General features: G+C 31.1%; 1 protein-coding gene across 1 annotated transcript; it reads right to left on the reverse strand.

Annotated features, from left to right (window-relative positions):
- Window positions 1–2808: 2808 nt before the first annotated feature.
- On the reverse strand, window positions 2809–11722 carry LOC106693219 (protein artichoke). Its single transcript, XM_014439797.1, has 6 exons — window positions 11528–11722; window positions 8361–8617; window positions 7253–8280; window positions 5115–6210; window positions 3328–3820; window positions 2809–3197 (listed from the first exon to the last, which is right to left on the reverse strand). The coding sequence occupies exons 2-6, from the start codon at window positions 8611–8613 to the stop codon at window positions 2852–2854; spliced, it is 3216 nt and encodes a 1071-aa protein (XP_014295283.1). The 5' UTR covers window positions 8614–8617; window positions 11528–11722; the 3' UTR covers window positions 2809–2851.
- Window positions 11723–12098: the final 376 nt, after the last annotated feature.

Here is a 12098-nt window from a genome sequence, read left to right on the forward strand (position 1 = left end):
CGAATTTAAATTACATTTAATCGAACTCGTAAAATTATTATTATTATTATTATTATTATAGATTCATTGAGTCGAGACTAGGTTCATTTGAGGCTAATTAAGACTTATTGAGGATCTGTGACTTCATTTGAGGCTCAGTGAGGCTATATGAGCATTATTTGAGGCTCAAAATACTTTTTTAGCTAAATGAGACTTGTTTGAGGCTTACTTGAGTTTAATGAGGCCAGATATTATGACCCGGGGAGTTTGAATTTCTTCCACAAGAAAAAAATATTAAATGAAATTTTTGAATTTTCGCGCGAAAAAAATATTAGATAGAAAATTTTCAGCATAGTTTCTTGTCATCAGGAAATGCCACATCTAATAGTTATTTTTTCTCCGTCTTTTTTTTAATCAGTACGTGGGTTTCTGATTACCAAATACGGGCTGACCGCGGGCGAGAAAAGATTCTTATTTATTTATTAGTGACTCGCTCTTTTTATAGATACTATTTTCTGAGATTTAGTATTACTCATTACTAAACGTTATTTGTAACGGTTAAAAACACAATATACTAGTGTATTATTTTATATATCAGATGCTAAGTATCTATTGTACGATTTAATGGACGATGTTTATTTACGGCAACGTAACAAGTATATAAAGAAGAAAAAAAAAGTAATTGCTATTTAAATGAAAAGATATTTCAATAAATTTATCTACTCATAATTATATGAAGATAATTTGTTTATAATTAATTATTGATGTCTATTTACATAAGCATGAGGTAGAATTTTTTTTTTTTTTTTTTCAATGGAAGGATTCGGAATGAAAATAAATTTTTAATGGCACTGGAAATATTTATGTAATTATTGGTAGCCAGGTGATAAATTTACTTAATTTTATGTGACAGTTTAATGGACTAATGGAAATTTAAAGGAAAAAAAATTTTAATCATCGAATGGAATTTTGAAATTTAAAAATTTGAATTTCGCGGTAGTTAAAATTGGGTAAAATTCTGAAGGATATTATTAACGATAGAAGTGATTATAAGAAAATTAGTTAATTCGGTGGTTAGAAAAAAAAAAATTGACTAATTAAGTCTCAATTTTCTCCTTAATCGTGGTCCTAATTAATATCTGGAGATAATTAAATCTCACGAACTTACACGACAAACACTTCCGTGAGATATTTTTTTTATTATTTTCCTTAAATTGCAGAGTAATAAAGTGTCGAGGACAGGTGGCCAAACCGTGTGAAGTTCATTGTTAAAATTATTTATTATAATTAATTATAATAATAATTGTAACAGCAAACGAGCGATAAAAATAAAAACTTTCAAAAAAAAAAAAAAATTATATATATATATATATATATATATATATATATATATATATATAAATAAAAGTAATTAAAAATAAAACATTTACAAGACTGAAGGACATGATTTTGACTGAAAATTTGAAAATTTATTTTTAATGGAGTTATTTTCCATTACAAATGGAAATTTAATGGCTAATGGAATTATTTTCCATTAAAAATTGAAATTTGGTGATTAGTAGAATTATTCGCTATTTAAAATGAAAATGTAATAATTAATTAATTAATGGAATAATTTACGATTAAAATGGAAATTTAATGGCCAATGGAAGCTTTTCCATTAGAAATGGAAACAAAAAGTCCAATGCAATTTTTTCCATAAGATAGGGAAATAGAACGCCTGATGGAGAATTTTCTATAAAAAATGGAAATGAATTTCCAATGAAATTTTTTCCATAAGAAAGAGAACTAGAACGATAGATAGAAATTTTTCCATTAAAAATGGAAATAGAATGTCTAATGGAATTTTCTCCATTAGAAATGGAACTAGATTGACTAATGGTAATTTTTCCATTAAAAATGGAAATAGAATGTCTAATGGAATTTTCACCATTAGAAATGGAACTAGATTGACTAATGGAAATTTTTCCATAAGAAAGAGAAACAGAATGCCTAAGGGAAATTTTTCCATTAAAAATAGAACCAGAATGTCTTATAGAATTTTCTCCATTAGAAATTGAACTAGATTGACTAATGGAAATTTTTCCATTAAAAATGGAAATAGAATGTCTAATGGAATTTTCCCCATTAGAAATGGAACTAGATTGACTAATGGAAATTTTTCCATAAGAAAGAGAAACAGAATGCCTAATGGAAATTTTTCCATTAAAAATAGAACCAGAATGTCTTATAGAATTTTTTTATCATTAAAAACGGAAAATAGAATTGGATAAAAAAGGAAATTGAATGATTAATGGAATTAACTTTTCATTAGATCTGAAAATTGACCCGTTAATGGAATTACTTTCCATTGAAAATATAAATAAAATACTCATTGAAGTTTTTCCTCAAAAATTTACATTTTCCAGGACAATGGAAATATTTTCCATTGAAAATCGAAATTCATAGATTTATAGTATACTTTTCCATTACAAATGGAATTCGAACAATCAATGGAGTAAGTTTCAGTGGAAATGGGAGTGGAACCATTACTAGAATTATTCTTCCATTGAAACTGGAATTTTATTTATTCACGAAATAGTTTTCCATTGAAATTGGAAACCAATGGAATTCCATTAATGGAATGAGTTTCCATTAAAAATGAAAATTAACCAGTTAATAAAAATATTTTACTAAAAATAAATTTATCAACTAATGGAATTATTTTCCATTAAAAATGGAAACGGAAAAATGAATGGAATTATTTTCCATAACAAATGAGCTTATTTTCCATCGACAATCGAACTCAGAAAATGAACAAAAGAACCAATTTAAAAATAAAAAATTTAATTAAATTACATATTTTGTTAACAAATAATAATATACAGATTATTTACATCACAGCGATTAGAGTAATGGTAACGAGTGTTAGAGTCAGGTAGCCGGTTAACGCTGATGAGTTTGACGATATAATCGGTCGTTTGTTAAGCAACTGACACTGAGAACTTCTAAAGTGCTTGACATTGCCGATAGAATCTCTTGCAAGTACACATAGCTCGTATTTGATATTCATCGATTCCGGCAAATCTTTCATCTTAAAAGATCTCTCTTTGTATACAAGATCCTTTTCTAAAAGCGGTTTATTGCCTCCTACTTCGCGAACGACGATATAAAAATCACCAACATCCCCTCGGGACGTCACGTACCACGTAACCTTCCACGAATTCTCTTCTTCGTCGCTGCAAAGCAAAAAGAAATAATAAAATAAATGAAAACATGAGTTAAAAGTTATCAGTTACCGGTTAGACTGACCAGTGGCCAGTTACTCGATGGATTAAATAAATTTTTTAGTCAATGCTTTTTACTTACTGTTCGATATTGCGGAATTTAATGTCCGGTGTTATTTCCAATTCGGTATTATCGTGTATTTCACGTTCCCCGCACGTCATCAACTCTTCAGCAACGTCGACAAGAGGTTTATTGGCAACGTAATCTGGACTCGCGCAGGTCAAGTCCAACCACTTGGTTGGAATTTCCGTCAAGGTCTCGAGCCATCTACGAAGTGGCCGGGCGTAACAATCGCAATGCAATGGATTCCCTCCGAACCTCAGATCGGTGTTATTTTTTACTATTTTCATGTAATTCGAGTCGAAATTACCGAGCTCGTTGTTTTTTAGGTCCAGGAGTTTGAGGTTTGGCATTTTTAGGATTTTGTCCATCGGCAGGTGGCTGAAGTGATTGTTGCTCAGGTATAGGGAGCTTAGATTCTCGGGCGGCTCGAAAACGTACTCCTCTGACAGGTCATTCAGGTCGTTGTGCGATAGATCCAGTGTCTGGAGGGATGTTAAGTTCCCGAGAACATCTGTAATTTGGAATAATTTGTAATTTCGACTGGTTTCAACAAAAGAGATGAATAATAAAAATAACAATGGAATTATTTTCCATTTGAAATGAAAATAAAAAATTCAATGGAATTTGTGTCCGTTAAGTTTTAAACTAAACGATTAGTGAAATTATTTTCCTTTACAAATGGAAATTGAGTCGTTAGTGAAATTTTTCCATTGAAATTGAAATTTTAGTCAGTAATGGAATTATTTTCATTGGAAATGGAAATTGATCTTTTAATGGAATTTATTTATTGAAAATTAATTTATCCGTAAATGGAATTTTTTCCATTGAAAATAAATGGAAATTAATTCGTTAGTGAAATTTTTTCCATTGAAAATGAAATTTTTAATCAGTAATGGAATTATTTTTCGTTAAAAATGAAAATTTATCTGTGAGTAGAATTTTTTCCATTGAAAAAGAAATTTCAATCAATAATGGAATTTTTTCCATTTAAAATGGAAACAAAATTGTTAAAGGAATAATTTTTCATTAAACTAGAACACTGAACGGTCAGTGGAATTATTTTCCATTAAAAATGGAAGTTGATCCGCTAGTGGAATTTTTCCATTGAAAATGAAAATTGATCTGTAAGTGAAATATTTTCCATTACAACTGAAATTTCAATTACTAATGGAATTATTCTCCATTTAAAATAAATGGAAATTAATTCGTTAGTGAAATTTTTTCCATTGAAAATGGAATTTCGATCAGTAATGGAATTATTTTCCCTTACAAATGAAAATTAAGTCATTAGTGGAATTTTTTCTATTGAAAATGAAATTTTTAATCAGTAATGGAATTATTTTTCGTTAAAAATGGAAATTTATCTGTGAGTTGAATTTTTTCCATTGAAAAAGAAATTTCAATCAGTAATGGAATTTTTTCCATTTAAAATGGAAACAAAATTGTTAAAGGAATAATTTTTCATTAAACTAGAACACTGAACGGTCAGTGGAATTATTTTCCATTAAAAATGGAAGTTGATCCGCTAGTGGAATTTTTCCATTGAAAATGAAAATTGATCTGTAAGTGAAATATTTTCCATTACAACTGAAATTTCAATTAGTAATGGAATTATTTTTCCATTAAATTAAAAAACTATTCGGTTAGTGGAATTATTTTCCATAAAAAATTAGTGACTGATAGAAATGCTGTCCCATTGGTTATCCTAAAAAATATCGAACATTCCATTAAATAATTGGTCACCCAAATTCCGGTCTCCAACTTTAACTCTAATAGACTGTAGTTCAACAATACAATAAACTCACATCTCCGTATCTCATTGATGTTATTATGGCTGAGGTTCAAAGAAACAACTTTCTTGGTACCAGTAGTCAGATCGAAGGTAACAACAGGCATAGTATTGTAAGAAAGATCAATTTGCTTGAGCCGATAAGGCCGCCATGGATCGCTCGGAAATGTTTTTCTTGTAATAAACGATATTCTGTTGTTACTCAGATTTATCGTTTCCAACGACAAGCAATCGTCGAGTAATCCGTGTGTCTTGTTATCAAGTTTCTCCAATCTGTTGTTGGAAAGATCGAGGGTACGCAGAGATACCAGACCCTGGAACGCTCCGTTAGGAATATACGTCAGGTTATTACCAGTTAGATTGAGTGTTAACAGCTGCAGTAGGCCTTCAAACGCCCGCCGGTTTATCGTATGGATTTTGTTGTTCGCCAGATGAAGCTCAAAGACGATCGGCAGGAGCCCAAAAGCTGCTTTGTCCAAACTGGTCAGCTTATTGTCCTGCATGTAGAGATACTGAAGACTGGTCAACGTGCTCAATGCTGCCCAAGGTGGACGTGTGATGTTGTTGCTTTCGAGGTTCAGAATCCTGAGGGTCAACAGGGGTTGGAAACTCCCATGCTGCAAATTGTCACCCAACTGATTCCGCGACAAATCCAATGAAAGAAGCGAATTCATCGGCGGCCAGACTTCAATCGCCGGTATCTCCGTCAACTCGTTCTCCGAAAAGTCCAAGTGGCCCAAAGAAATCGGCAGTTCGAAGATCTTATTCAGGTTGTTGTTCTTCACAGTCAACGTACGACAACTCGCCAATTTGGCTAAGCTTCCTCTGGAGACTTCTCTCAGCTTATTGTAACTCAAGTCCAATTCCAAGACTGTGGGAAGTGACCCGAAAGTCGATGACTTTATTTTCTCCAACGAATTGTGAGACATGTTGAGAAACCTCAGGCTGAAGAGGGTCTGGAAAATCGCCGAGTGGATTTCTGATAGATTGTTGTAGGAAATGTCAATCGTGTGGAGCTCGTAGAGTTTGGGAAATGTTTGTCGAGGTATCGAGGCGATGTTATTGTGGGAAACGTTCAGAACTTTCAAACCCGTCATGTTGTGAAGCGGAACCTGGAAAAATAAATTTTGGTTCGTAAATATGAAGGGTTCAATGGCAATTCGGCGGAGAAATGGTTTGGCTGTTATGGAAAAAAACTAATGAATACTATTGAACATTGGTTAGCATTGATAAGTGTTTTATTTGTGATCATACGTAATCTGACTAAAGAACCTTATAACACTATTGGATGTGATTAGTGTTGAATAGTGTTGTAATAGTATTCATTCCCGGGAAAAAAAGTTGAGACCTCATCAAATTTCTTCTATGAATAGGTATAAACAGATCTGACTTGATCAGATCAAAGTAGATCTAGGCTGATATAGCTTTCTGCTTAAAAATCAGTTGGTCTAGATCTGAACAGATCTAATTTGATTTGGGCAGATACAGACAAAATGCAGGTTGAAACTTTTCTCCGGGTTAGTACTTCGACTAATGGATCTTGCAACACTATTAGAAGTGGTTAGTTTTGAATAATGTTCTATTAGTGTCCATTGGTTGGAGTACTAATGGATCTTACAACACTATTGGAAGTGGTTAGTTTTGAATAATGTTCTATTAGTGTTCATTGGTTGGAGTACTAATGGATCTTACAACACTATTGAATAATGTTCTATTAGTGTTCATTGGTTGGAGTACTAATGGATCTTACAACACTATTGGAAGTGGTTAGTTTTGAATAATGTTCTATTAGTGTCCATTGGTTGGAGTACTAATGGATCTTACAACACTATTGGAAGTGGTTAGTTTTGAATAATGTTCTATTAGTGTTCATTGGTTGGAGTACTAATGGATCTTACAACACTATTGAATAATGTTCTATTAGTGTTCATTAGTACTTAGGCTAATCAATTTTGCAACATCGTGAAAACTGATTAGTGTTGCATTTGTGATCATTAGTACTCCAAATACTGAGTCTGTTAGCACTATTAGAAGTGATTAGTGTGGAATTTTATTAGTAATCATTAGTAGTCTGATTAATGAATTTTACAATGTTATTGGAAGTGATGTGTTGACCAGATTTCAATAGTGATTAGTTTTTCCGTTTGGGGTTACCTGGTTCAATGCAGTGAGCAAATTGTAGCTAAGCTGCAATTCCATGGCATAAGTCGCGCTATCAAAAGCGGTTCTCGCAATATTTTCTAATTTGTTGTAACTCAAATCCAGTAGAGTGATGTTGGCACAGTTTTCAAAAGCCCCAGCTTCTATTTTGTCGATTGCGTTGTGGGACAAGTTGATCTTGGTCAAGAACAAGTCTTTGAACGCCAGCTTTTCGATTACAGTGACCTGGTTTTCCGAAACGTCCACCAAATCAGAAAACTGCAGTTGGTTGAACATCTGGTAGTCAATTCTCTTGATCTGGTTCCTCGCCAAATCGATCGTTCCGATCCGGGTTATGGAACCGAAAGTACCGCGGCCTACGTCATTTATTTGATTGTCGCTCAAAAAAAGCCTGCGTAAAAATCGCATTCCTCTGAATGTATTAGAGTCTAATTTTCGTATTTTGTTGTGACTGAGGTTCAAAACTTTCAAAACAGTGTTTCGTGCAAACGTTCCGCGTTTCAGTTCACCGATCGCGTTGTGGGACAAATTACAGGATCCCATTTTGGTCAAATCCGCCAAATGGGAGGGATCTAATTTGTTGATCAAATTGTGGGACAGATCTAAGAATTCTGTGTCCCGCAAACCTTTGAATTGGTTCCGTTTCAATTCAACGATTTTGTTACCATGCAAATCGAGTGATTTCAATTTCTTCAATGGTATCAATGCATCCGCTGGTAATACCGACAGCAAACCGTCACTAATTTCTAATTTCTCCAGCTTTCCCGGCAGCATACTCCCGCTAAAACTGTTGCCAGCTAATGACGTTAATTTGTGTCCCATTATTTTCATAATCGATAAATTTCCTAATATTTGAAGCGCTTCACGTGGAAAACGTTCCAGTTCGCTTCTTTCGATATACAATTCTTGTAGTGTTCTATTAACTCCGAGAAAGCTGTGCTCCTCAATAGACTTAAGCGGAGTATCGATGAATCGCAGCACGCGAACGTCCAACGGATAAAGTGCTGGACCGTAAAACCTCGCTGAAAATAAGAACAAAAGTGAGTACACAAGTGGAAATTCGTCTAGTTGATGGTCAATATAGATAATTTGATTCAGGTACCTATGTTACATTTGTAGAGGGTTAGTTCCTCAATCGGGGCGGCTTCGTTGCCCAAATTTGAAAAAGCCAGACTCAAACTGGCTAGGTTTGTGTTTTCGCATCTTATATATAGACCTGAGTCACTTCCTTTAGTACATGAGCACGGATAGATGTAGAGAAGCTCTTTAGGGCATGTATACCGTGGACCTGGTGGAATATAGCCACCCCAAATTGGTAAAACAACTCCCAGTAAGACCAGTTGGACATTCACCATCTTTCTGTAATAAAACATTATATTAATTTTTTTTTTTATTATACTCTACTACATCCTACATTCACTACCTACATTTATTATTATTATCATTATTATTATTATTATAATTATTATCATTATTATTATTAATACTGTTTTTTTTAGTAAGATTGTAATTAAAGTTTAAATTGGCATAACTTACGAAATATTGAGTGTAAAAAAAAATTGATAGAATACTTTTTTGTAGCGAATTTAATTCTATATAAATTTTGTCTTATATATTTTTATTGAATTTTTGAAAAATAACTCATAATTTGAATTTAAAATATCTAGTTCCCAAAATTGTTAGTTTTTGGTCTTTACATCAATTTTCTGGCTTAAATATTAAAAATATGACAAAAATATATGAGGACAATTTTGTAGGAAATTAAATTGCCTACAAAATTGGTCTTCTAAGTTTTTATCAAATTTTTGAAAAATAACTCAGAATTTTAAATTCAAATGCCTAGTTCCCAAAACTATAGACTTGTTATTGTTTTTGGTCTTTATTTTAATTTTCTGGCTTAAATATTAAAAATATGACAAAAATATATGAGGACAATTTTGTAGAAAATTTAATTCTCTATAAAATTGGTCTCATATATTTTTATCGAATTTTGAAAAATAACTCAGAATTTAAATTTCAAGCATTTAGTTCCCAAAAAATTTAGACTTGTTGTAGTTTTTGGTCTTTACATCTATTTTCTGGCTTAAATATCATAAATATGACAAAAACTTATAGATACAAATTTGTAGAAAATTTAATTTCCTACAAAAAAGCATGAATCAATTTTGTTCATAAACTCAATAATTTAGCCACAAATTTGATTCAAAGTTTTCCATAGAAAATTTATCACATTGTATAGTTTCACTTGGAATATTTTCTATGATTATTATAATAATTATCACTTTTCTTATTGTTTTAATAAAAAAAAAGTAGATAAACAATGGAACAAAGTTTCTACTTCTAATTGCCTTATAAGTTACAAAAAAAAAATATTTATAAAAAAACGCCACGATCTTATAAATTAATAAATATATTAAAATATTATTCTACTTCCATTATTTGTAACTTGGCTTAGTTTTGCATTTTGCGTAACCAAGTCGAGTAATAGGTGAATGTAGACACCAACGCGGTCATGCTCTGCTGAATACGCGCGGTCATTGAATTTACTATTAACCAACATTAAATATTAAATATTAAATATTAAATATCAAAGACTATTTAATACCTCAACAATTATTAAATATATACGATCATGCATATGATATATATTACCCCAGTAATAGCTGTATAAATAATAAAAAATAAAAAAAAACAATACAAAGTGTAAAGTCGTTAATTAATTCCTTAAATAATTAAACGCGTGTGTCCTAACTGTTAAACTTCCTGGCGATTATACTCTAGTATATAATTGCCAGGAAATAAGAGCACGTGTAATTAATGTCATGACAAATTTAATTCTATAATAACAATGTATATTCTAGTAATATATAAGACCCAAGTACACATTATATTCATTCCACTAGTGGAATCCAGGTTGTCATTTTAATCTTTCACTTTTTAATACAAAAAAAAAAAAAAAATAAAAAAAAAATAACATCATTTTTTTTGGAGTCACTGGTCGGCCTTGATGAGAACATTGTCCTTAGATTTATAGATATATATGTATATATATAAGGACAAAGGAATAAAATAAAATGATTGCGACATTATCACCCGGATTTAAATCACGTCTATTATATATATTTATATATTTATGATAATGGATGGGTTTAAAATGTTGGTGTAGGATAAGGATAAAAAGGTCCTGTTAAAATTTGAGTCTTTACTATTAAAATTAAGAGGTCGCTTATTGTGATTTTTTATCCCCCATTTAAATAACATGGGAATTTTTTTTTTATTTTGAATTTTATAACTCGTTAGTGAGTCAGTGAATCGAAGAGGTCGACATATATTATTTGTTGAAAATTGAACGCTCTACAAAAAAGGTCTCTTATCATTTTTTGATAAATTTACTTTTTCAAAAGTTATTCGAGGGCAGAGGAAATTCATAGTAAATTTTATAATTATGTGACATTGGCGAAACTATCAGACTTATCACAAAATGTTATGGGACCTTTTTTGTAGATAATTTTATTCCCCACAACTTATCTCTTACAAAGTTTTCAAAATTCCTGAAAGCTCTTTAGATATTTGCATTTAAATGTCAGTTTATCAAGAAATCGTATTTCGGCCGATTTTAATTAATAACTTTTAAATGCAAATAACTAAAGAACTTTCAAAAATTTCGGAAACTTCATAATAGATAATTTGTTGACAATGAAATTATCTACAAAAAAGGTCCTATAACATTTTGTGATAAGTCTGATAGTTTCGCCAATATCACATAATTATGAAATTTACTATGAATTTCCTCTGCCCTCGAATAGCTTTTGAAAAATTAAATTTATCAAAAAATAACAAGAGACCTTTTTTGTACAGCGTTCAATTTTCCAACGAAATATATATCGACCTTTTCGATCCACTGATTCACTCGTTATAAAATTCAAAATAAAAAACCCATGTTCCTTAAATGGCCATAAAAAATTACAATTAGCGCCCTCTTAATTCAAATATTAAGGGCTCAAATTACCACAGAACCTTTATTTCACTATCCCCCGCCAAAATTTCAAACCTACTCACAAAAAAAATGGTTTTTTTACCACAGACTAATCGTCACATATTTAAACGCCAGTACAAAAGCGCGGGTACAAATTCATTTAAATTTTAATTGAATATAAGAAATACATTCACTATTTCCGAAGGCCATTGACTCAATTTCTATTATCATTATTATTTTATTACAAAATTTCATTTTATAATTTTCTAATTTATTACCACAAAATAACACACCTTTGAGATAAATTCACATGAGGATTTTTTTATAGTAAAAAATATATTTTGACTTTTTTCATTGATAGTCGCATCACTGCAACTATCAATTATCTATTAATTGCAATCACTGGTGTTCTAGTCTACTAAAACTTCAAAGGAACTGTCGCAGGTTTATAAAAATCTATTTTGTTCAAGTGATTGATACATGATCGTTTTCCAGCGGAGTTTGCTTAAGAACTGAGTTGCTGACAAGAAAGTCTGAAAGGAGGCAAAGAGAAAGGTAAGACGTTTAAGACAACTAACATAGCCAGCCATTTGTCCACCTCTTCTCGTTCAGGCTTTCACGGCCTCCGTTATTAAATTTCGAAAATATGGATTTATATATTTATTACATCGACTAAAATTTATATAAATCTTACAGCAATTTTCGAACGAATTGTTACATTTATTGTAATCATCTGTATTAGTTCGGGCTGAAAGATTTCTAGAAGTGAAAGCCACAAAAAGTAATATTCAATATTTGGTATTTTCATACTTTTATATATTTAGTCATTTGCTGGAAATAATGTTATTTTGACATTTTAATATT

The sequence above is a fragment of the Microplitis demolitor genome, chromosome 2, assembly GCF_026212275.2.
Source record: "Microplitis demolitor isolate Queensland-Clemson2020A chromosome 2, iyMicDemo2.1a, whole genome shotgun sequence".
Lineage (NCBI taxonomy): Eukaryota > Metazoa > Arthropoda > Insecta > Hymenoptera > Braconidae > Microplitis > Microplitis demolitor.